This window comes from Hyposmocoma kahamanoa, unplaced genomic scaffold, assembly GCF_003589595.1.
Source record: "Hyposmocoma kahamanoa isolate Upper Pololo Valley unplaced genomic scaffold, ASM358959v1 100021, whole genome shotgun sequence".
Classification (NCBI taxonomy): domain Eukaryota; kingdom Metazoa; phylum Arthropoda; class Insecta; order Lepidoptera; family Cosmopterigidae; genus Hyposmocoma; species Hyposmocoma kahamanoa.
In genome coordinates this window covers 14,113,507-14,141,164 of record NW_020653200.1, presented here as the reverse complement: position 1 = coordinate 14,141,164, position 27,658 = coordinate 14,113,507, and the positions used below count along the sequence as shown (strand labels likewise).

The 27,658-nt window shown below is 34.5% G+C and overlaps 1 protein-coding gene across 1 annotated transcript; it reads right to left on the bottom strand.

Moving 5' to 3' along the window:
- On the bottom strand, positions 1 to 24,045 carry LOC113239762 (protein grindelwald). Its single transcript, XM_026476870.1, has 5 exons — positions 23,907 to 24,045; positions 12,392 to 12,600; positions 9,110 to 9,154; positions 3,651 to 3,784; positions 1 to 1,264 (listed from the first exon to the last, which is right to left on the bottom strand). Exons 2-5 carry the CDS (start codon positions 12,591 to 12,593, stop codon positions 947 to 949), a joined length of 699 nt encoding a protein of 232 aa, XP_026332655.1. The 5' UTR covers positions 12,594 to 12,600; positions 23,907 to 24,045; the 3' UTR covers positions 1 to 946.
- Between the last annotated feature and the right edge of the window lie 3,613 nt (positions 24,046 to 27,658).

Sequence of the window (27,658 nt, the reverse complement as noted above, 5' to 3'; positions counted from 1 at the left end):
TAAGTATATTCTTCTGGTGTAAAGATACTAATCATCACTGTATGTATGAGTGAAGTTGAAAACTTTTTAAACCCGTTTTAATCTCAGAATGTTTCATTTGTATGTTTTATGAATATTTAATATTTAAAGTTTTGTGTGATGTTATATTTTTTAATTTATATATTTGTGAAGATACTTAAATACTTTATTTTGAATAAAGGTGGGCTTTAAATACCTCCTACACATTATTGAAAAATTTTGTAAACAGCACCGTGACAAAACTTAGTTGAAAATGATTATTATATAATGGTAAAATTTGATGCAAAACGATGCATGACGTGAATCTAAGGTGGTTCATTTCTAAAACAATTATTTGTAAAAGCTGCAATTCAAGGGCTATGTTTAGTAACAAACGTAATACTTATGAGTTAATATTGTTATAAAGACTCTTACTTGTTAGTGCCATTCTAAATAATTAACATCACTTAATACCCACATACATGAGTATGTATATAATTATAAGGCTCTAATTTGTTAGCTGACATTCTTTTATGGGCACGTTGAATACAGAACACCAAATAATTTTTACCCATTTCGAATCGAGAATATCAATTCAGCTACTTCGTAGTAAACAGTAATTACCGGATCGACCTACTTACATATTAGAACCCTATACAGAAAAATTCGTTACAAATTGATTTATAACTAAATGTTCAATCAATTAAGTGACTAAAAATAATAGTAACAAGAAAGTCCTCAAAAAATGTAGTCTAATTTGTGCAATAAGTAGGTAAATACTTGAGCTACATCAGGATTAAAATTGTATTACACATTGCAATGTGCTTACTACATATATATTAGTTTTCGGCACATTGGTGATGTCAATAGTTTTTACAAATTCGAAATATTATTCAATACTACATTAGTTGCTCCGTAAGAATCTCACTGTTTTTTATACCGCCGCATCTCAGAATTTGTGACTGGGAGCCGGCTGCTCAGGCGGAGTTATGTTCATTCCCATGTTATCGTAGGAGAAATCCAAAGTTGTGTCTTCAGCTGGATGTCTATTACTTATTGCTGTGCTGACAGTCTTAGGTGTAGTCGCTCCTTGACTTTTTTCAGTCTGTGAAGTTCTCGTCTGCAGGTCATTAGCGTTCAGTGGCTGATTTGTCCTCTTGGGAGGTGTGGGGTTTCTTATCTCCAACTTTAACTCATGCTTTGGTTTCGGCATCTCAGCGTGCGGGTTGTGATGCGTGAGGCCACTAGGGTTCTGCTTTACTCGGTTCTGGAAACAACATTCTGATTTATTTAATGTTGTATCGATCTATAACACTTCAATCACAATTTTCAAGTTCATAAATAATGTTTCTAGCATAATTTTTTGAGGACGTTAATATTTTATTTTATACCAATGACGGGATGAATAATCGTGCGCCTGGTGGTCAGCGACACGCCGCCTGTCCATAACAGTTGCAATGCCACTCAGAAGTTCAAATCGCACCGCAACAGAACGCAGTAATGCTCACGTTACTGTGATGATGAACTCTTTCACAAGGAGCTCTACTGCTATGTTATTTCGTCATTGCATTTTTATAATTTATGACTTCGACTTATTACATTAAAAAGTTCATGCCACTTTGCGTTGTGGTAACGAGCTTAGGAGGGGACTGACTGGCACTGGTGGCAATGGATCTCGCAACGAAATAATTGTTTTAATGGACACATTTTTAAAAGAATAACGAAGCAAAGTGGTAACGTTAAATCGTTTCGGGACTATATTTAGAAGCTTGTGCGTCAAATGTTGTCAAGTCACGTTCACGTGTCGCAAACAGCTGTTTGAGACAACGAAAATCTATTTAGCATATCATCAATGCTTTTCCTAGTTTTTATTTCATAAAAATAAAGAAAATTTTGCAAATTTTCAAATAAAAAATCTATCAAAATGTTTACAATTAAGCCGTAGAATTCTAAGCATTCATCATCATCAACCCATTTATACATCCCACTGTTGGACACGGGTCTCCTCGTAAGGCGCGGGTTTAGGCCATAGTCAGCCACGCTGACCCAATGCGGTTTGGGGATTTCACACATTTTCCGGGGGTTGCGATTGGTGAATCTTCTTCGACGCGCAAGTTTCACCACAATGTTTTCCTTCATCAAAAAGCTCGGGGTAAACTTGAAATTATATTTCGCACATAAATTCCGAAAAACTCAGGGGTGCAAACCTGGATTCGAACTCACGGCCTCGGCGGTAAGTCAAACAATTAAGCTGCCAGGGTTGGCTATTCTAAGCGTTATATCAAATACCAAATACCATTGATTTGTTATTATCTAGTACGGTTAATATACAAAAATATTATATACGTTTCACGCAACTTCTCATTGGAGGCAGCAGAGACTATAGCCCTTCACTTGCTACGATATACATATAAGACTTTTTCATTTCATTTAATATTTTTCACCCACCTCATCACACACATGAGCTTACTTAGACAGTTGTCGCTAGCGATCGCGAAAAGTATTTGACAATTTTATAGGGCAAATTGTACAGCGCCTTCTAGTGGCCCCAAAATGAAGTAACATTTTACGTATGTATTTTTTACGCGGTAGCTAGCGACTAACATGACTATAAATTCATGATAAAGATTATGGGTCTTTCTTCAGGACGTCCTCAATGCACAAACATACTTTGTTTTGTTTGAATTTAATGTAGTTAGATATGCAAAAATACTAATTATATGTAGATTCATTAAATTTTGCAAGTTATGTCATTAGCGTTGACATCGTTTAATTTTTTATCCAAATGAGGTACATAATCTTAAATTTACCTTCGTTATTGGAGTGAAAGTGGTTAGGTAGTCATGTGCGGAATTCTGGGGCGATTCACATTACAAATCCATAATAGCTAACAAGGTGTCTAGTCAAATGAATTTGTTTTTATTTTAACAAAAACTTGACAAACAAATTGATATAATACACGGAGTATGAGTGTGCACAATAATAACTACACAATGTTGTTAATTTTGAAAACTAAAATGCTAAAATACATTTTACCGATTTATGTATCAAGCATTCAATTGTGAAAACTTAAGCCAATTTACAGATATTCTCGATAGCTTGAGCTTCAACATCGCGTTGGTTTAATTTCTCTCACTAATTTCCTTTTCATTCGTTTCCGACATTTAAATTCTTCTTCATAGAACATTGAAACATAGAATATGAATATAGTAGCAGTAGACCTCCTTGTGAAAGAGCTCGTCCTGGGAAGTACTGCCACCTTACCAATTTCTGCCGGCAAGCTGTATTGTCAGCATTACTGTGTTCCGGCTTTGAATGGTAATGTCTCAGGGTGACGGGCGCAGTGGCAGTACCTCTCAAATCTTTGCGATTTAAAACTCTGAGTGGCACTACAACTGTTATGAACAGGATTGTAGCTAATTATCAATCAGGCGAACGCCAGTTCGTCCCGTCACTTGATATTATTAAAAAAAAATAATTTTAATAATCATTATATTTCTTTCTTATAATATTTATTCGATATTTTTGAAATAGCTTGTCTGAATCAGATAAAGCAAATAAATGGAAAGTTTACTAAGTTCTGCCATTTTAAGAGATGTCCTTAATTTTTATATCGAAGTAAATTACACCTGTGAATAATATGAGGAACTAACCTTGGAAGGCTGTAGCTTCTGCTTGAGGTACCTCCAGGAGAAGCTACCGCGGCACACGAGGATGAGCACGATGAGAAGCAAAGCGAGTGCTACACCGCTCATAATCAACGCCGCTTGCGCCTGGCGTTGCATATCTATAACATAACCAGAATTCTAAATATTTTTCATTCGTCAGGTCAATTAGAATTACCTTTTATATCTTTATATTTTATGATTATTTAATATATATAATGCTTTTTTTTTAGAAAAAAATATCTTCATTATTTATAGTTGTAAGATGAAAGTAAGTAAAATTTACGCTAAGTAAAAGTAAGTCAAAGTTGGTGCGGTAAACATTATATAACCAGTTTCTGTTTGGTAGTATGGACCTGTCTATTTACTGTACCGTATTGCATGCACTAGCTGGGTAGCTAATCTCCTCTGAAAAGAGAGTTGACCGGTGTAAACCCTCTTAGACTACTAGACTGAATTAATACGTATTCGTACACCAGTTACCGTTTGATATTCAATAACAGGTACTAATACGGTTGCAACAAGGAAAAACAGCTATTAACAATATTCATATAATAAATATTTGTTTGGGTATTGTAATTATCGTGAAGTCGTAATCTACTTGCGTCGTCGTCGGTCATAATCAACAACAATATGCGGTCGAAACCGACTTCATGCAGCCGACAACGACTGCTTGCAGTTAATGCGTGAAGTGATTACGACTTCATGCATTAATTGCAAACAAGTAGTCACTGTGTTAGCAGCCGTACGCTAGCGCTTTCTTTTATTACCGCACAAAATTGTCACCGTTTAGAGCGATTTATTTAAATACTTTAATTTTTGTACGAGAGTAAAATTCGATGAATTATTATCAGTGATCGGAATTGAGAGAGTTAAGGTACCTAAAGCATGAACGTTTTCTTATTATGGACATACCCATTTCGTCATCAATATAAAATTTCTCGTATAAATTTTTTTGATTACTTAAGTTCTAAACATTCCAAAATACAGGTTGTCAATAACGTTTATTTTTTAAATATTTAAAGTACATATGGAAACACAACTACAATATTATATTAGAGATAGCGCTGTTGCAATGGCTTCGAAGATCTATCACAAACTTCCGATTGAAATAAGGAATTGCAATGATGCTACAGAGTTATTTAATACCTCAATGAAATGACATTCTACAATATTAGAGACTTCAATTAAAATTGTCATTGTATATTATTTACGTTATTTTTAATGTTTTACATTTTGTATAATAATATCAGTCATAATATATATTATGAGATTATTTTATTGGACGGCATGAATACAATATACAAATTATGGTATGAGTATAAAAAAATGAAACTTTGTATGCTGCAAGCCGGATCACAGTGATTCTATGTGAACTTTCTGTAACACCTTTTATAACCTGTGTATCACAAAGAAATAAATGAATTTGAATTTGAATATTTTGTGGCAATAATTTGTAGCAATAGGACATAATAAATTTGTTGCCAATGTTCTCAAATTTCAATAAATAATCATCGTAAATAATCTGACATCCGTCCGAAACAATTACAGTCAAATAAATAATACTCGACCAAATTAAAATTCGCATCATGCGTCTTTGTGTTTGGTCGAGGGTTACTTAGGTATATGACAGTAATTGTTTCAAACGATCTCGGAAGGAGAACGGGAGTAGATCCCCGTTCCGAGACGTCCCGAGATATTTAGGAAGAAATGTCCACGTTATTCTATACTTTAGCTAAATGAACTCCCTCAATTCCGAACACTAATTATTATAGAAGAATAGTTGTTGTTTATGACGTTAGTAACATAGTTGTTAGTATTTTACAAACAACCCTGTATAAGCATTTGTACAACTACAAAATTAGAGGGCCAATTCATAATATATACAGTTATTTGTTAATGGTGTTTCCAGAACCTGAGTAACTATACTGCAAAAATGAATTTTATAAACATATTTAAGTAAAATTGATTTTACTGAATACGAGGAAAATTTACTAACATGATATCCATTTATTTTTGTGAAATTACTCCAATAGTTTATTACAATTATTAATATATAGATCGTACACAATGGAAAATTCCTTCGGCCTGACAGAAATCGAATCTGCGTTTATAAGAGCGGTTAGCGGTTAGCGGTAGCGGTTGGATGCAAATGCGATGCAGCAGCCTTTACACACGCGCGCGATTTTAAGCAGCAACGCAAGGATTTATAGGCGTTTGTATCGATGCAGTCGCGCGTTACCATCGATGTAATCGCCTATACATCACAAGTGTACCGATGTAATCGCGCGTTTGTACCGATGCATATTACCATGCAATGGAACTAGATCTGTCCATGTGTTTCTGATTGCTGCCGACTGTACAACCTCATAATACATGCATAATGCATAAATTTATTAAAATGGGGAAATGTAAATCGGATCACAAAGATTATTTATTATCTTTTGACAAACATTTATCTTTTTATTTATTATATTTTTATATGATTCATACAACAGTGATTTACATACTCGCTGAGATATTATTTATTCTTAACGAAAAGTGCAAAGATTACGCTCGAATGTATCATGTAGTACGTTATTTTGAACATTGTTAAGTATAAATAAAACCTACCTAGACGATAAGAACATTCAAATATAAAATTTTTGTGTACATGAAAATAGCATCCAAATATAACATAATTATGTACGGACAACGGCACATCAGACTACACATTTTTGTTCGAAAATCGCCTCCAGTGCAACGGAACAAGATACGTCAATGTGTAGCTTGATGTGCTGGCGTGTACTGTGGTATCATTTAAAGTTATATTGTACAAAAAAATGTAGGTTACACCACTTTTGCGCTGATATTTATGCTGATATTTTCATTTATTTCACCAAAGATTTTTCATTTGTTGCATCCATAATTCCAAACAGTTTTATACTGTGAATTATTAAGTCTTGAACGCGAACGGTGTAACGATTATAGCAATATTATCTAAGTGCCTCGGTGACCGAACGGTTACCATGCTGGACTCCCACGTAGGAGTCCGGGTTCGATTCCCTGTCTGGGAGAAATATTCGTATGTCCTACATTTATTCCTCTTTCTGTGCGTTATTTATTGATTCATTCACAATGAGTACGTGTGAGCTTTGCTAACTATTCAAGTATTAAAAAATAATGCAAAATGAAATTCAGAACTCTCGCTTTGGCAAATGCACAGCATTATAATTATACAATAATTCATAAAAAATCCATTTAAGTGAAAGTGGAAATTCACTAAAATTGCATCATTTGATATAGTTTCATGCTTCGCTTCGAATTTATTATAGACAAAATAATGTGATTTCGGGTCTAGTGATAGAGTTAACTTCTCAATTTAACTGGTTTGACGACAGGCAAGTTGTTAGTCAAAACAAAACTATGCGTTTTGGTTGTAATAAAACCAATATCCTTGTTACCACCGTACGGCAAAACATATCAAACACTTTTGATTACCCTATTAAAGTTATAAATGAAAATATCTATTTAAATTTATTTAATAACTTATATTAATATAGTTGTAGATCATATGTGTATTAATTGATGCAAACGCGATGGTAGCGCGCGACTGCTTCGATACAAATTGCATAGGTACACTTGTATTGATGCAATCGCCTATAAATCGTAAGTGTACAATCGCGCGTTAGACGAACACACGTTTTCACCGCTGCTAATAGTCGCCGTGTTACCTACAACTCTGAAAGTTTTTTTTATAAACATTTTGTAGATCATTTGTATATTGACTTGACGCAACTATTTCTACCTGGTGGCACAGCAATTGGGTATTTGATGAGGTGGAACGTTGTTCGTTTTCGTAGAAAACCGATTTAAGCGACAACCACATTTAAACTGGTTGTGGTCCAGATAGTGCTCTGAGAATTATATACCTTGCTCTCTACAGTATAATACCGGGAATCACTGAATCTGAGACCACGTAACTTATGAAACTTTGTGGTACATTATTTTATTTTTATTTCCCTTTCGGTGCACATCCAAAGACAGAATAATTATATTTTACCAGGATACGAATATACGACTGGTTACATGAAGTTCTTCGCAATGTTGCCGAATAAACTGCCTCTAATGAAATGACAATAGTAGCGCCATTATTTATATGTATGTCTACAAGAAAAATATAGCCTTTAAAACTTTAACTATATTTATTCATTATATTGTAGTTACACGCAGTAATGATTGGCAAGTTAATGTACACTTAACAGAACATCAACCTCAGCAATGCTATGGAACAACAACTGTCAATGTTTAGCTTGGTGCTGCGTCCGTACAACAAATATGTCTGGCAAAATATTTTGGTTCACAGAAATCGAAAATTATTTCAAAAACTTTATGTTTCCATTTTTTGATGTAGCCCATGATCAATTCGAACTATGCATAGACACAGTGCCCTTCTACAAAATTAACGTGCGCTAAACAAGTTACGTGCCATGTAAATTTTCAGTCTCGCACCGAATCTAGACAAATCCATTAAAAAATAACTTGCGAAAACAAAGTGGAAAAGAACACTATTATCTATGGACAATATAAAACGTAATGAATACCAATGCAATACTTGCTATGTGACATATACCTTTTTTTTTTTTTTTTTTTTTACGAATGACAATTATTTCATGAACTTAATATAACAATTCGCTTTTCATAGCATTATATTTAATGAACACAATTCGCTTAAATGTATAAGAAAATTAGGTTTTAATTTCACATCATACATATAGTTTGTACGTGTGATTCTATAAAGCGAACAACTTTTACAATGGTGGGTCCATACATTTGGATCGAGTAGGCATTTAGATATATGTTGGTAAAACACATTTGTTTTCGCGATTTCAGAGGAGTCGCCGTTGCAAAATTTGTTCATGTATAATGAATAAACTCCAGTCACTGGCCTATAGTTAGATCCAGAGTTGCAAGTAAATACTTGTTTATTTAGGATACTTGATTGGTATATAGCTCAACCGCACTGCAAACAAAGTAATAAAAAAAAGAAAAATAAATAAAAATAATCTGAAACAATTATTTAAAAAAATTATATTTATTACAAAAGTATACAGTATTATAATGAATATACGTATTAATAGTATTAAGTATTAATACGTATATTCAGTAAACACTCCTCTCACACACACTCCCAACACACTCCCATGTAATTCACCAACACTGTGCATACTGTCAAAGACAAAATGTAGGCCAATGGCATCGCGTCTTTGATACAGTACAAATATGGAAGAAAAAAAATTTTTAAAAGCCATGCAAGCTGTCATATAGCAATGTAAATGCCGATGAATACTATTTGTAACAAAGAGTTTTAACGGTTTATACACCTCTCGCGATGGCCCGCTGCACTTCACCAAATGATTTAGGGATGATTTAAACTACTGATTATAACATTCAACATTAAAACTTACTATTGAAATCCGATACCCGCATGTACCTCAGGTCCATCAAATATTCTGAAAAGATAAACAAATATAAGTAAAAAAACGTTACTTACACTATACTCAAATCTACCAGCCTGCATACGTCCTTCTTTTTAATATGGGTTTTTTTAGGATTTAAGGCCAAGAGTAAGTATAAAATTTCATTTAATTCTTATTTTATTTTTATTATATATTTTAGAGTATTCTCACCAACACTAGTCAAAGTAAAGAGATGTTGGTTAAAACAAAGCTCTTTTCAATTTAACGTACGGTGTAAAAGACATAATATCGAACATATTAAGAACGCAGAGTACAAAACCAGTCCTATGAGTTTGATGACAATTGGCCCTAAGCATATAGACAGCGAAAATTTCGACACCGTTATCGCATAGACTGTATTAAGGAAGCCGATGTTCAAAGTAGAAATCGCTTTTAATTATAGTTAAATTAATTTTATTCTTAACAATGAAATGTGGTGCATCTATACTAAATGTAGAACTGCTATTAGATTATATGTATGCTTTAGTATAACGCACACACTCAACATAGCCCCGCACTAGCAAAGCGTCACAGGTGCCATGGACACACACTTAGGGTCGTATTCCAGAACTCTACTCAATACTCAAGTCAGAACTTGAGTATTGCAGTGAGCACTGAAAATCATACTCAAGTCCTTGCCATTAGGGTCGTATTTTCAGTGCTTGAAATCTACTCTACTCAATGCTCAAGTCGTGACTTGAGCATTGAGTAGAGTTCTGGAATACGGCCCTAAGACAACCGTACATTATATCCAGACTCACGAGAGAAATAAATGTAGGCCGTGTAAATATTTCTTCCGGCCCGGGAATCGAACCTGGGACCTCTGCGTGGCAGTCCGGCATGGTAACCGTTCGCCCACGGAAGCAGTTATAAGTATGTATATAATGCATTGTAATTGATATATTTGACTATGACTAAACAAAAACAAACAGTAACTCACTTCATAAATCTAAACGCAAACTATGTTACATCAACGTGGTGCCGGAGTTTTATGACAGGTGTTTTTGTTTTTGAAACATAATCTACCAAGTTACAGAAGAGCGGAGAGGAAGATTGATCATTTTACACTCCAATACATACACAAACCAAATTCAAATTTTAAAAACGAAACTTGCCTACAAGGCTATAATTATTCAGATTCCAATTAAACTCGTTATAGCTATCATAATATGACTGACTTCTAAAGTAAGCCGTTTAAGTGCGGTAGATCATATGTATCTACTTGAAAAGCTCAACCACGTATTTACTTAAGAAGTTTACAGTGTAGCAGAGACAAGTTTGTTTGAATACACTCACACAGTGCATAGGTAGGGAACCACCTGTACCTCGACCCCACACAGAAGAGTCAACACACTATCTCTCGCACACTAGTATACGTCATGCGACGGCAGGTGAACTACGCGCCATACAAGTACGTAATAGAGTCAACCGAGCGAAACGTCCACCCACGGTCATTGTTGCCAGTGATCCGTTCTGTTGATTATTCGTTTGTATATTTATGCGTAACTGCAGAGTGAGCTGCAGGCTGAATCTGAGATTTACACTATAAACGTTTAGTAGAAGCTGGAAAATTCAACTTTCTTCACCTTTCAAAATGCAACACAGCAGTGCTATTTATTAAATTTCATTGTTTATAATGCTATACATCTTCCATAATTTGCATCATCGACCTAAATAAACTATGTCACTATAATGGTAGGTAGTTAAAATAAACTTATTAGAACTTTTCAACTAGCAAGAACTGCACTTGTATTGGTTTTAAGCAACTCGCAAAGTAATATGAAGAGAAACAATCCTTACATAACTCCTTTTCGCAGAATTACTTCCTCAAACTAATTTCTACTTAAGCATGGAAATATTCATTGCACCTAGTTTCCTCTATCAGAAGTTCGAAGAAAGATTGAATAGGTTTTGAAACCTTTCTCGAAGTTAAATGAAGATATTTCTGTAAAAACATGACTACAACGGCATATAAACACGCAAAGCAATTATGTAATCAGTACAGTTTTCAGTTGGATGTAACCGTATTGTGTTAAACTTGCAGGAAATTCTATGAATGTGATGTAGCTTTGAATGTTTACAAACTATCTACCTCACCCGTGTTTAATGACGTAAGTAACACAAGAAAAATTCAGCAAATATGTTATAATTGCACAATATATCTACAATATATTGTTCGAAATTTGAATCAATGCTCTCGCAATACTCTAGCCTCCAAATATCTACACATTCCATTGTCATCCGCAATTACAGTGTCTACAAAGTTTGCTTGATTTACTATATACTCTGCTATGAAACTTGTCTGTTTCAAGACGTCTCTCTGAACGCCCCGAAATAGTTGACTTAAAACCTGCTCACGGCGCAGGAACAAAAGAGACACCTTACACAGAGCGAGAGAAATATACACGGGTAGGCTGTTCGTGGTTACAAAACTGGTCGCACAAGTTGACGTATAAGAATGATAATAGACTCTATCCGTAAGATTATTAAGTTAACAATACAGGGTCTCAGCGATAGAGACTGCTGTCATTGTTTTATAGAAATTAGTCATCGTTCCGAAGGAGCACTTCCATTGGAAGGAAACTTAGTGTACACCACGAGTTTTCTCGAACTCTCAAGATCATAGGTTCGAATGGTCTAGTCGCAATTTAATTGAAGACTATCAGAGATGTAGATGTATGAGTTAGAAGTATATTATGTGATTTACCCTACAGAATTTCCGAATGTTCATTCGGTCGAATAGATATGACAGTTAATGCAAACTACTGGACTATGGATATGGATTTTAGTAGCAGTAGAGCTCCCTATGAAAGAGTTCGTCCAGGGAAGTACAGTCACCTTACCTGTTTCTGTCGCCAACAGTAATGTGAGTATTACTACGTTCCAGTTTGGAAAGGTAAGTGGAATTACAGGCACATGGGACTTGTCAACTTACTTCTCAAAGTGACGAGAACAGTGGCAGTGCCCATAAGATCCTTGCGATTTAAAGCTCTGAGTGGCACTGCAACTGTTAAAGATATGCGTGTCGCTTAGACGCACGACTTGTTCGTCCCATTAAAAATCATACTATATCAAGGGAACAAGGACGTGATAGGAAAATTTACAAATAAACGTTACAAAAGTACAAACGTAAGAACAAACAATTGATTACCTACCAGGTACAGTCATATAAGTACACATTAATACTTAGTAAATAGAAGTAAATAATTATCCTTTTATGTAGCTAATTACCTTTGCAGAATTCCGTACAGACGCCAGAATCGAAATTGTGGTGTGTTTTGTTGCATATGTTACTACATTGCGCGCATTGGTTGGTATCCTGGGAGCAATACTGCTCGATTGTGCATTGTGATTTACCGCATGGTTTAACCACGTCTGGACTATTTTGGGCGTATGCGCCGACCACCACTACGAGAAACACTAAGCGCCACATCTTGGATCTGCAATGAAAGGATTTATTTAGATTAGAAATGACATCCAGAGCATAACACCAGCTTTCAATATTGTACACTGTACAATCATTTCTTAAACGTGTCTTAAATTACATATCAGTAAACCAGCAAATAGTGCATTTTTTTATTGCTGCTGGTTACTATGACGATGAGTCACTCGCCAGTCCAGTCACACTCACCGGTTTGCTAAATTTAGTTAAATACATAACAAACATTTACTTTTGTAATTTCATGTTTTTCATACAAAAGCACAGTATTCTTGAGTCTTATTATAATACTCTAAATAATAACAGACAAGTAAATTTTAGAAAATGCTTTCTCTTCACCCACTTTATCTTAACCTTCTGTATCAAGATTAAAACAAAATATCATATAATGTATTAGCCACATTCGTATAGTCCCATGAAAGTGTAATTAGATATTCGGGGAAGGATACTATATCCCTCAGTCATTTTCAACGCTAATAAAAACTGGAGGCTGACGCTTTCGCCGCGGTTAGAGGGCGGCGCGGCGAAGCGAGCGAATGAGGTGACTCATGCATAGCCGTACAAGTGACGCGCCGTCAAGGTGGATTGGCTAAGGCATTGTGAGTAAAAATCACCTTCAATAACTCCTGCAGCGAATATTAAATAGAATTTAGAAGAAGCATAAATTAATTCTCCCACACCCGTAATTTCTCGTTACGAAATAAAAAACCGTCTAATAAGTAGCGCTTCGCGATAGACAGAGTGGAATGTTACAGAATATTACTGTCAAAAATATTTCATTATCATCATTGACTTACAATTATATGGACGTCGGGTCCGCGCTAAAAAGTGTCCGCACTTGTAAGGCGCTAAAATCGTATACAGAGCGCGACACTCCGCTTTAGTCTTCATTTGTTCTACTGACAGCGCGATACTGCGATGACATTACAATTTAAATTTCGAATAGGTTGACTTGGGACATTTTTTTCGTGGTTTTTGTATTAGACCCGTCGTCCATTTATTTGTAAGTCAATGATTATTATGCTCCCTTCAAACCAAAAAAGGCGAAGTTGGCTATGAAATAAATTTATTAGCTGTACGAGGTCCTACTACACTGGACGGGAAATTTGATCTCCCCATTTTATAGTCGACTGTAGTAATGAGCTAATACTCTGTAATTAACTAGATAACTTATATTATAACTGCTGTGCAAGGTGTTGTAATTAAAATCTGTTTTAATTAAAAAACAGTTGCTTTGAGGCAAAAATTAATCAGTGAAAGCAATTAATAATTTGTAATATTCTTTACGCTGTAACAGTGCTCCAGGACTAATATAAATTAACAGATACCTGCAATTAAACTCTGAAGGTACAGAACACGACACGGGACACAAATTTCATGGAGGGAATAGCAGTTTTACCAAATCAGCCATCTTAGCCATCGTTTTAGTAAACGAATGCATTTCATGAAACGTACGTACGTCTTGAGTTTTCACTATGCCGTTGCTAGGCAACCGACAACACATAGTAAATCCATATAATACTCGGTGAATAAATACAGAATCCAGGTCTCCTTATAGTTGTTAATATTAACCTTCATGTATTACCACTTACTATGTGCTTTTCATCGTCGTGATATGACTTTTTCTAGACCTTATAGAGAGAAACTTATATTTTAATTAAATACGCCTTTTTCTTTTGGAATAGGGCGCTTTGGGCGGATATCCGACAGTTTAACGAATATGCCTGATGACTTCTCTGCCGGATCTTACCCCTATAGACAACAATTTACTAGTAGCTCATGTAGCCGTGTAGAATTCGAGTAATAAATATACAGTACACTGTAATACTAGAATTTTTAAGAATAAGATGCAAAATCAAAACAAAATACTCTATTTACAATTCCAAAACTTTTTTCTAAATACAATACCATAGTAATAAATAATTGCGACTTACACATTAAAAATATAGAAAGGACAATACAATAATTTCGAGAGTTCAGAGAGAGGCGACATCTACTCTGAGTGTATTAACTTCCAAGAAGTTCCTTTCTCCTTCCTAGAAGTAAATTTTTGTCGAACCGGTACAGCCGAGTCAATGTAGAAACTAATTTTTCTATATTATGTCGGGTCTGGGTGTTTGTGATACTATCGTTGTTTCCGATTTCCAAAACACAAATGCTTTAATTATTCTTTTTGGATCAGACAAACGTATATTGACGTTGTATGTGTAGGTATGTTATATATATACTTCCGGACACACAATCCACCTTGCATTTTCAATATTAAATGCTTAGCTTAAACAATGCTTGATTGCTCAAAAATGCTATTATGCAACTTTGAAACCAATACTATATATATACGTCAATTCCTTAAGCACTTATTGAAAATTTGAATTTGAAATATCTAAGAAAACTTTTTCTTCGATGCGAGCTATATTTTTATATAACATTTTATTAGAATAAAAATGCAAGGTGCCTCGTATTATGTGTCCGGGAGTGTGTAATGAAAATTTATTAATCGTAGTATGTACTCCAAATATTATATTGTACAGTTCAAAGATCAGCATTCAAACAAATGATAATCGTTAGAGGTAGGCCATTTTTGTTTACAATACAAAAGGTATATATATTAAATACGATGTTAAACAAGTTTCTGTGTGAAGTATATGCCTAAAACGTGGTATGTAGTGATCTAACGAGCGGATCACCTTGAGATCGAACCTCGTGCGCACGTTTACCAACCGAAAGACGCGCATGTATCTTCAACAAACATCACTTTGATAATATACTTTCATTTAAATGCACAGTATTTAAAAGAATTTTGCAGTAAGTATTTTACGATGTTAAATTACAATAGTTTACTACGAGTAACTAGTTGCTTTTAATAAAATCTGCAATCATGTCAAGGACGCAATAATGGAATAATTTATACTGCCCTCTCTTGTCGTAAGTAACGTAATCGACATTTTTAGTTTTTTTTTTACTCCATTTATTTAGCGGATTCGATCATATCATTATTGAACATGTCAGCCCCATTAGAAAAACAATACCTCAAGAGAACATTTAATAAAATCAAGACAGGTAATACAAAATTTCAGTTTTATTCTTACGGAAAATCAACGTAAATGATTTTGCTTATGATTTTGATCTTTTACGTGACAATAAAACTTTAGGTGTCGATATCTGGAAAGTTAGTGAAATACAAATGACAAGGAGTGTAACGGACAGTATCAATGGGGTTCGGATGGGTGCTATCAAAGAGTGAGCAAGACCAAAGAAAATATTTACGGTTTATTTAACAAACAACGCACAGTCAACCTAAACAGAAACAATAATGACTAACAAGAAAAGGGGCTAAAATACGTACATTGAAATTTAGACTTTCAATACAAAACAAAATTAATAAAAGGACTATATAAAATATGTGAAAAAGATTTGTAGCGACTACGGCGATTTGCTATAAGGAGTATAAAGGCTAGTTATCACAAAAGCTACATCAAAGTAGGGAAATAAGTGTGATTTTGATATAACACAACATGAAGCTGTTACGTAATGTAACGATTTTTCAATTCCTCACCTAATTTCTGTTAAGTATCAATTCAAGCGAGCGATTTTCTCAAATCCGAACTCATCTCAAACAAGTTTTGCAGGTAGAGAGGATATTTATTCGAACTATCAAAAATTTCATCAATTTTCAGTTGCCCATATGTTAGTCCGACATCGTGTGTTTCAATAATGAAAACATCCCGCAAGCCACTGATATAATGATTATATTTAGAAATGTTGTTGTTGCTATTTTTTTCTTTAGGTTTTATAATGACATTAAGAACACTAGTAGATCCCCTTTAGCTTAGCCCAGAAACAAATATAGAGTCGTATTCTAGCACTCTACGCAATGCTCAAGTCAGGATTTGAGTATGGTTTAAATCACTCGAAATCATACTCAAGTCCCTGCCATTAAGGTCGTATTTCCAGTGCTTGAAGTCATGTTCAGATTCTGACTTGAGCATTGAGTAGAGTTCTGGAATTCGACCCTATATTTGTTTCTGGGCTAAGCTAAAGGGGAAAATTTACAAGACCGTGATTAGATCTGTCATGTTGTATGGATCAGAATGTTGGGCGATGAAAAGGTATGACGAACGAACTGTGCATGTATCGGAAATGCGAATGTTGAGATGGATGTGTGGAGTGACGAGAAAGGATAAGATAAGGAATGAGTACATCAGGGGAAGTTTGAAAGTGGCGCCAGTGATGGAAAAGATGAGGAGTAATAGGTTATATAGCGTGGTATGGACATGTCATGCGGAGGGAAGAATGTCATGTGACAAGAAGAGTGCTAGGTATGAATGTGGAAGGATATAAGGGGAAGGGAAGGCCAAAGAAAAGATGTATGGATGGATTGTGTGAAAGATGACATGGATAAGAAAGGTGCGAGTATAAAAATGACTGCTGACACCCCTATCAGAGTGGAAGAAAAATACATGTTGTGCGGACCCCACCTAGCGTAAGATAAGGACAGGAAGAAGAAGATTTGTTTCTGGCCTATCAACATCATTTTGTAATTGGTTCTATCATAAACATATGAGAAACTTTATTTTTATACAAAATCTTTGCCTTTGAGGTCAGTACAACGAAAAGTTGAATTTTGCGTACCATTAAGGAAACGTTACAAATTAATGTATTTCTTTTAGTGACAAAAAGGGAACATTATATTTTAAAATCAGCCATTTCTTTCATCAGCCGATTCTACACATTGATGACAAAGAACATAGAAATGTATAGTTATGAGAAATTATTTATATACCACTTATGTAAAATCAAAGCAAAGTTTCAGGGGTGTAGCTACTTTTTTCTGCATGCTTGCTGTTGAATGAAACAAAAACCAATCCTGTCAAACCAGAAACAGAACCTTTTTTGAAAATTTGTTACATAGTATAATGGATTGCAACTATGTGATCCTGCATATTATATTTCAGGTGGAGACAGAAATTCCAAACCTTATAAAATTATAAATAAGTAAAAAATTTAGAGGTTATTCTAAAGCAGCAACAAGTATTGCCCTCGTAAGCTGACCATTAGTTGAGCATCAAGGAAAGTACCACGGCTACGACCGTCGGAGCAACAATCGCATAATATTATTGTTTTGCCACATTTGTATGCAAGATATGTCGTAGTGAGTAGCCCGAGCCCGCTAACATAGCGCTCTTATTTATAACACAGGAACTGCAACTTCGACAATAGCAATGTTATTGAACGACTCAAATTATGAGAACTTCGTAGAGTACTTGACGGATTTTTTACTTCTGTCTTCTATTAAGTAGGTGCCTAGTTTACGAACCACATTGGTTGTAGTGTACCTATATAGTTGATAGTAAGGTAACTTAATCAATGGTTCACTGTATGTTCCATGCAGAAACGAATGAATGTTCCAGGATTTTTTTTACTGTAGTACACCCACGTTTTACAAGACCGGATACTTTCCCCATTGTACCAAGAAACCGAACCTGGGAACTATGCATGGCAGACCAGCGTGGTAACCTTTAATCTCATCGATAAAACGAGAAATACACCAATGTTTTGAGTTATACACAATTTGACAAATCTATAAATTCAAACCTGCTCGTCACAAGATCAAGCTCAACACCGTGATAAAAAGTGCACTTTAAATTTTTGTTTTTATTTGTTTTCAACAGATGCAGTGACGAATTTGAATTTGCAAACTTGAACTGAGAAATGCTAATAATTGCAAGTAACTCGCACTAGCAAAAGCTACCTAAACTATAAATATTTGCGAAATGTTCGTAGATACAAACTCTGAGGAAAAGTATCATGTATGCACAACAAATTTAAAAATTTTACTAAGTTAACAAATTTTAAACTTTGTTATGTTTGAAATTTGTGCTCTGCACCGAACGATTGCCAGATATGTTTCTGAAAATGTACGCTACATACACAACTACTTCACGATTCTTAAGAACTTTTACCAACTTTACAAATCCCTATGTTTCGTGCTCTGTTGCTCCCAGATGCGTTCTAAGTTAATTCGTTATAAGTTATCTCTCAGTTCACCTTTATAACTTGCATAACGCGCCCAATGTAAAATCCCCGTTATCGAATTCAATACTGACTCTAAAGTAAAGAAAACTAATGGCGACATTGAAGTGCTAGGTAACCGGACATTGTGGCGACGCTGTGCTCGATGCCGGATATTGCTTCAGGCTGTTCAAATGCGAATTGGCAACGGCAACTATGAGCTGTTAAAGAAGAAGCATTGTACCAAGCTGTTCAGAATAAAAGGATTGTTTAACTCTGTTTTGTCTTTTTAAAAAGCTTTCGGAGTAGGTAAAGAAATAATTTTTTGCCGAAGGTTGTATGAAACCTATAAGATGTTTTCTTTTTACCAAAGGAGATAGATAATAAAGGATTACAATAGCTGTATATTTTGGCGAATGGTTCCATGAAACCTGCAAGATATTTGTTTATATCTTTAAAGCATTATAAATACGCTGAAGTAGTGACAAAAAAGCTCTTTGCGTGGTATTGTGTTCTTTTTCTACGCAATTTGTAGAAATATCTGCGTTCTGTGTGTTAATATTGTGATCGCAATGGCAATGGGTGAAATGGGCAAAGAAATGAAATGGTAAATACTTGATTACTAAAAACCATATTATTATTATTACGTAGATAAGTGAGATACTATTGCGGTTGTAAGTTTTCCGTTATTATACATGAGCAAGCTTTAAGATACCAAATGGCTCGAGAAATACGCAACCCATAATTTCTAGGATAATCTATTGCAAATAGATTATAGAAGAATAACAAATCACTTCTTACCAGTGGACCACCTGCCTGGTTCACCTGAGTGGACCTCGGGCAATTATTTCTTCCCTTTGTTCAATATGTCCACCTGTATGAAGCATGGGCAATTATTTCCTTCCGTGGTTCACCTAGGGATTTCTCGTTTCTCGTGAGACAAATCTATCTATCAGTGTCAACAAATCAAAATAATATCACGAAATTAAACAAAATTTTTCGCATGCAATGGCGACTAATATAAATATGAAACTACGCAACGGGGACAGAAGCCAAAACCTAAAAAATACAATAAAATAATATGTAGAAAGTGATATTTATGAAATAAAGGTTATTTAGCACTTGGAAAAGGGTATAGCAGAGTTCAGAGAAACTTTCAGTGTGATAGAATTTGCTGAGGTCTGAAAATCAGGCGTGAAAAATAAAGTAATCTGTCAAAGTGACATTGATTTTAGAGTGATTTTAGGCACTATACGTGGCGCGCACTATAAGTTTCCGGAATGAATAATTCAGAAATGAATTTATTTGTTTCTCACAATATTCTCCGCGTTAATGCACTTTTTCATACGAATGAACCAATTTTGAAAACATTTATGCCACTCCTCCGTGACAATCTCAGAAACATATTTTTCATACTCTTCGGCAGCCTCTTCAAGTGATGAAAATCGTCGACCGCGTAACTGATTCTTAATTGTGACAGTCAGATGAAACAAACTGTATTCTACAGCCAAAGAGTTCAATTTTCTTCACTTCTATACCAAATTTCAATTGATTTAGTGGAACGGTTTTCAAAGTAGAGTGGTTTTGGTGACTAGAGAAGAATAAATTTTGTTAGAAGTGTAAATTAATTTTTGGGCCAAAAGTTGTTTTTCTATTATGACGATGTTTAAAAAGTACTTAAGTTACTTAATGTGTTACTTACTATGTTTCTCTTGCCCCAAAATTAATTTTTCACCTTTTTTGGGATAAGTATGCGTTATTTCAATGGTTTTAAGATTAAATACGATTGAAATAGTTTTACTTAGGAATTAATTACGGATATATTTAAATATACATTCATTGACCTATACATTGCATTTATATGAAATACGATGACAATTCCTCTTACCCCGTTTTTTGGGGGAAGAGAAACGTTACCACAACCTGAACGTTTTTGTCAGATACATCGTAAGTATTAATTTTAGCGTAATGATTGTTAAAACATGGAAAGCTGATAAACCAGGCAAGATTAATACATTTCGAAATTCGTATAAGACACTATTTATTCCTCCGAGCTCATAACATTTATCTCGAAAATATGTTCCTCTTACCTCACCTGACCTTTTATACATAATAAGACTTTACTACAATGAAGTATAAAAATAATAAAACAGCATCATGTTGTGCACCTGAAGGATTATAATCGTACCTAATATCTTTGCAAATCGTAAGCATCAGTAGTTGAGTAGCGCCATTTCACTCTCGGACAGGTTTTTGCTTTTGATTTTCATTCCATATGATTCGGTCACCATTCAATTATCGACTGAAAATAAAGGATCTAAATACTAATCTAAAAACAGAGAATATCAAAACTTAAAAAAAATTTAGCGATGGAAACTCCATGTTCATAGAGGCCACAAGCGAAAAACCACGAAAACTAAAGAAGTTTCAGTCCAATTTAGCAATCCAAGAGGGTTATGCTACCAGCCTCCTAGGCACGATACCCCAGGGTGCAGGTCTCGTTGAAGTTTAGTACAAATTTATTATCTATATTAAACATTATGTTTAATCTAGACATAGATAATTTACACATTACATTGTGTGTTGTCTATGTGTGTGTCCATGGCACTCGCGATACTGGATTCCCTGGTGCATCTATATTCACTATCTATTATATATATATTATATTTTAATGAAATGTACATAGCGTATCCTACAAAAGTAATTAAATCCATAATCATCATTTCAATACCACTCGATTTTATTTTATAGAATATATCTCTTTACTTCCGGGTACCAATGGGGAAATTTTCCCGGTACCACTCTACATAGGAGGCAAGCGTTCTCCGAACTGCGGTTTTACAGCTTCCAGCGCCAATATTATTAAAAAAAAATCGTAACACTTTAATAAACTATTACTTTCCACCAGCCGTTCACATAATCTTTTCCTACCATCCCAAAATCCCAAAATCGAACAATCGCTAGAGCATCGTAACGTAAACTCACCTTCTGTTGACTTATTTTATATTATGTACAGTGTACAAGTGATCTAGACCTATCTACGAATTCTGAAGACATTCACAAGACAAAAATAACAACCATTACATTTGAGCTGAGTTATTTTTCAGCTTCCGTTGAGACAGAGTTTTGTTTGATTAATAAAATAAATCCTCAATTGAGTCATGACATCAAACTTCCAGTGATATCACTTTGTTGCAGAGTAATTTTAAGAACCTGCCACAGTACTACATCGGAAAATTATACTACGTACTTTAGTATCTGGTAATTATACTCCGCTATGCGGAAAATAAATACCCTCTGAGCTATGTAACAGGTATATAAGAAACTCTTATTTTGATAAAAGCATTTGCATTTGCTTATTAAGACTGTACTTCTTTTAAGCAAAAATCATTTACCTTTTCTTCGATTTATGCCTCGGCTTTCAAAACGTTCAATGCCGGACACTGGATAAGTTCTATATCCAAGGACGACTTTAGCTGTTAGATTCTATATGTTAATAATTAAGATGTTTTATATTGTTTTTTATAGCATTGAAATTAGGCAACACACAGGTGATCTACCGGACGAAAGTGGTAACAGTTTTTAATACTTAGAGAGTGTCTTTAATAGTCCAATGCGTTACAGACCGTGAATACAACGTGTAGCGGTGGCTCCAAGTGGATTATGTAAAGCGAAAACCCTACAACCGGTTATTTAATTAAGGCGGACTAAGTTATTAGGAATCACTTTGAGTTAATGATGTTGGAAAATTTCGTAAGGAAACATAAAAAACGTCACGTGAAGTCGTAGCGTGATGGGTTATATCAAGATGCTCATGTCACAAAGTGAGACAAAATACATACTTGTAATTCACAAGTATTTATAGCACTCAATAAAGTACTTACCTAATATTTTATTATTTTATTACGTATATCCATCAAATTGCAATAACACAAAATATTCACATTAAACACCTGTTACAATGACACAAGATTTCAAATATGATATATTCTAAGCGACTTTACGCACTTTACAATAGACTTTAAAATCCAAGGGTTATGTCGTCGAAGATAGGACGTGACGATTCGTTGTGTGAAATAGTAAACAAAAGCATGGAAATGGTAATTAACACCTGAGCGGTTCATAATGGCTAACTGATAGCGTATTGTTCCAAATGACACTTAAGTAACACGTTTTCTTTCTAAAAATGGGGTATTTTCTAGGTATCTAACACAGTCGTTCGTAGTCATAAAACTGTTTAAGAATTACTGTTTTGCGATACAAGCAATCAAAGCGATGGTACCAAAATGAGCTTTTACATATGAGTAGTAAATATTTAAGGAACAATAAAATTATAGTATCGACTCTACAAGTAGGTCAACTTCGATTATCCATTTCCAAATAAACAAAATGAAAAAGGTTGTCATAAATTAGATTACAACCAATCAATGAGTGAAAAATGGCACTAAACTGAACTGTGAAATCCTGAAACCGTTCTTTTAAGTACGGACTCTCACTAAATGCCCACGCGACTTGTATTATTAGAAAGCCTGTTCTTATATAAGATAAGCTGATGATACACATGCAAGACGCGTGACTTCAAACCTAAAGAGAATGATAATCTCCTCGGTGAATAATATAATCTACTTTTCCTTATTAAATCTTATAATAAAACACGCTAGTTTGTTCCAAGTCTTATAAGTTTATCACCAAACAATATCCAACAGCACGAAGTTCAAACTGACATGGATTTAAATTTCGTTTCGTTTTCGTCCTTTTGTTTTTCATTTGCTCGGACACGAATGGCGCGCGCCTTTTCAATAGCATTTGTCTATTAATGCAACAGTTGAATGCGGTTTGAACCTAATAATAGACAGACAATCATCAATAAACACTTGCCTCAGATTAACAATGTGATTGAGAAAAAAAAAATTGTCTAAGATTTTTTGTACATTACTCATCGGTCTGGAATGCGATATAAAAACTATTAGATCTCAAGCACGTAAACGGTGATTAATCAACTATGATTTTGGCAAAAAAAATACGTTTTCGAACGTCTATGTACTATCAATACGCATAGTTGAATAAAATAAAAACTACATTTCAGAACGGTATTTTTATTCGTAACGGTACTTACTGAAAACATTTAACAGTGTTGCAATGCATGACTACACGATAAGAAAAGAGGCTGAACATAATGCCTTTTCCATCACATCGAGGACATTTAAAGTACAGTAGAACCTAGAGTCTAGAACATTTCCATTTTGCATAAATTTAATTATATGTAGGTAATTAAATTACAGATTTATCACTTACCTTATACTGGAGTCATTATGGGAAAAATAGATCCAATCACAAACACAAATTTACTGAATTTAAAAATTCAATTCAAAATCTTTCGAAGTCTCGCCGGCCAGTCACGGAGGCGAGTGACGGAATGCGACTCCTGCGCAGGTAGAGGCGGCGGCCGAGTACCGTAAAACCTTTACCTGTGTGCGTCATTAGTTACACTGTACAAAGTGCAGCGAGCTAGTGTGCTATTCGAATCGAGCAGTTATTCCAAACTAGACCTTTTCAAAATTTAGCCTTGATCTATGTGCTGTTTGTTACTTTATCCAATTTAAGTAATATTAACGATATAAAATTCAAAAGGCCGTGATGAATAAACTGCCTACGTGGCCGAACGGTTACCATGCCGGACTGCCATGCAGAGGTCCTGGGTTCGACTCCCAGCCTGGGAGAAATATGTGTATGGCCTACATTTATTTTACTCGTGAGTTTGGGTGTAATTTGTGGTTGTCTATGTGTGTGTCCATGGCACCCGCGACACAGGGTTTCCCTAGTGCGGGGCTATGTTGAGTATGTGCGTTATTATTATTTTTATTATTTAACAGTATTCCATTATTCCATTTAACAGACGTCTATCGTCTGCCGTCACCTTAGCATGCAGTAGTCAGGTAGAATGTTACCAGTTCAACCCACACTTCCTCTATCGGCACACATTAAAGTAAGTAATTCCTTGTACTATAAGGTTACATTTTTTATTCTCTGCTACGAGTACCAGAGCTATGACATTAATTTTGGGGCACTATCCAGAACACTCCCGAGCAGAACCAGTTCTAGCACCCCCTATTTACCGCTGAGCTATATAGGTCGTAAATAGGAACTATCGACAGAAGGAATTAATGGTCCGAACCAGCTTGTTTCACCTAACTACATCGATAGAACTCGAATATGAAAATAAGTACCTACGCTTGTTATAATTATTAATACAACGATCGAACACTTACTACTTAGAAAAAAATCATTCGATTTGGCTGGATTCGAATCGGCGTCTCCTAGCAAACCGTGCCAGATGCTATGCCAACTAAGCCACAGAACGAACTAGCGGACCTCACGTTTTCTATGTGCTTGTTGTCGGATCGTTGTATTTTTGGTTTTCAGCGTCTTTAGCCGACATCTACGAGAAATCTGTTAAAGTATTTCGTCACCCAGTTACATACCTTTACAGCTACCAGCCCTGGCTAGAGATTACGTTATTAACTGTAATTTAATATTTATTGAATTTATATTCAATTATTTTTGTTGAAATTACTCCACTAGTTTCTTATAATTATTAATTAAAACTTTGCACTTAGGAAAAAATCTTTCGATCCGTAAACTACATTTTTAAAAGAATTCAATGACATTATCATGAGCATGTAAAACTATACAATGCTTTAATGGACAATACAAATAGTCTATATCAGAATGACAATTTACAAATATGCTTTCTTTAAAATGTATGTGCAGTTCAACCAAGTAACAGCGCATTACTAATTTAATAATGTATTACTAAGATTAGGTTGGTTTATACACCACATACGCAGTCCTATATCACAGCGACCTGCAATAATTTATTGCAATGACTTCAAATTATAATTCGGAGACTAGGCCACAACAGATTTTCTTAGTTCAGATTTTTTGTCTCCTCTGACTGGGGGTCATTACGCTTGCTCAGAAATGGTTGTGCATTAAAAAGCAACATTGCCTTCGGAAATGCATTTATCAACTGCATGACATAATGTATAGCATCTAGCGCGATCCTTCATTTTAGGAAAGTGTGTAGGACTGCCCCTCACCTCCTGCAACTCGCGCGCTGACAATTAATATAAATAAAATAATAATATGCGGCGCGAGATCTCGCGGCTTTTGTCGCTCTCGCACAAGTCACGCCTTATCGTGCTAGCCCTACAGTTGAAAACCACAATTTTGTAGATTCTGTGAAATATTTAAAGAGAAATATCTCTATATAAAAATTATGCGCAAAGTTCAATATTTTATTCTTATAAAACACGTTTCAGGCTTTTATTATATACTGATTACGGGATTTAAATTCGGGAGTAAAGTAAATTATATCGTGTAACTAATTAGCAAATTCTTTAGGCAATATCCCTAGGTGTATCTTATTTTTTATAAGGCCGTTATTAGTAAATACCTCAACCATTTGATTTTAGTAGGTAAGGCTGGAACCCAGCCCTAACGCACTTTTTCACAATGTATAAATGTGCTGTGAAGAGTCTTCATAGTAATGCTAACTTGTCTGTGTAATTGTAGGCAAGTACTCGCAAGTTAGAAAAAATCTTTGTAGGTAAATGTTGCATAAATAATAACTTTAATTTTTTTTATATTTAAATTAGCTTTTAATAAATAAACATTTACTTTGCGTCTTCCACTTTCCGTCTTTGGGGAACTGGAATGTGAATCACTTTATGGTGTAGATTTACCCGCCATCTATGAGCACGAAGCGCTTTGCTTTCTCCTCCTTAATGCTTTGATCTCTCATAAAAAGAAGAGTGGCCGTTTCTAAGCGAGAGTGAAAAAGCGTGTTTTAAGTGACCATGACCAACTACTAATGACTACATACTCATTTACCATTTGCGTAAATTGTGGTCAAATGATTGCCTATACTTAATTTAAATTGAAAAAATATTAACTATTATATAAAATATTAATTATCTCCTGTAGATACCATATTTACGTCGTCAAAACACAATTTTTTTTTATTGTTAAATGAAAAATTTATATAAAAAAGTAAGGAATAAATAAAACAATGTGTTGTAATAATCACCATTCATTCATTTTCGTAATCACTATATTATCTAAATTGGATACTATCCATCCAACAGAGTGTAAAGCATTACATAACATCAACTGAGGAATGTTCAGTTTCTAATTATTTTAAAATTAAATCGCCAAAAAGCCACTTAAAAAATATAATTTAATTTAAAAGTAACTTATTTTCATATTTCATTTTCATTTACAATATTCAAAAGTAAGATAAATATAGTATTTACTTAAAAAACAATTTAGTTTAAATTGTTAAATTATTGTTTATTATTCTTGAAGTGCACAATATGTTACAAAAGACAAAAGACAGAATTATACGGGTTTCTAACATTATCCGTAACATACACAAATTGTGAAAAATGCACGTTAAGAAATAATAATAACCATAAGAATAGAAACTTAAATTAATTGTGTCGTAGGACTACAGTGCTAACTCTATATTTCTCAAATTCCGACAGGAGAGTTCATAATAAATCTCAGATTACCATTTTTTTTATTTCGGAATTAAAAACGATCTAAACACCGCAATGATATTATATGTTCATTCATTCATTGACGAATGAACATTTACTATCATTATGAATGAACATTTACTATCATTCATAATTATAGTAAATGTTCATTCGTCAAAAAACCAGTTATCACGGAGTGCTTATGACTAGTCACGAATTTGCGTACTTAGTTTGAGTAAGTTACAAAAAATTAGAAAGAGGAAACTAAACGCTACATATTGTGTACTGACACTTATTTTTCTTAAAGAATACTAACAAGTTGTTAGGTTTTCCCGATTGTTACAAGGAGAAATGATACACTTTTGTAAGGGCCTATACAACTTAAATATCGTATACAGCATGTTCCCTCGAAGCCACTACTTAGGTACGCCATGATATCTTACACAAAAATTACAATATATGTGTGTGTGTGTGTGTGTGTGTGTGTGTGTGTGTGTGTGTGTGTGT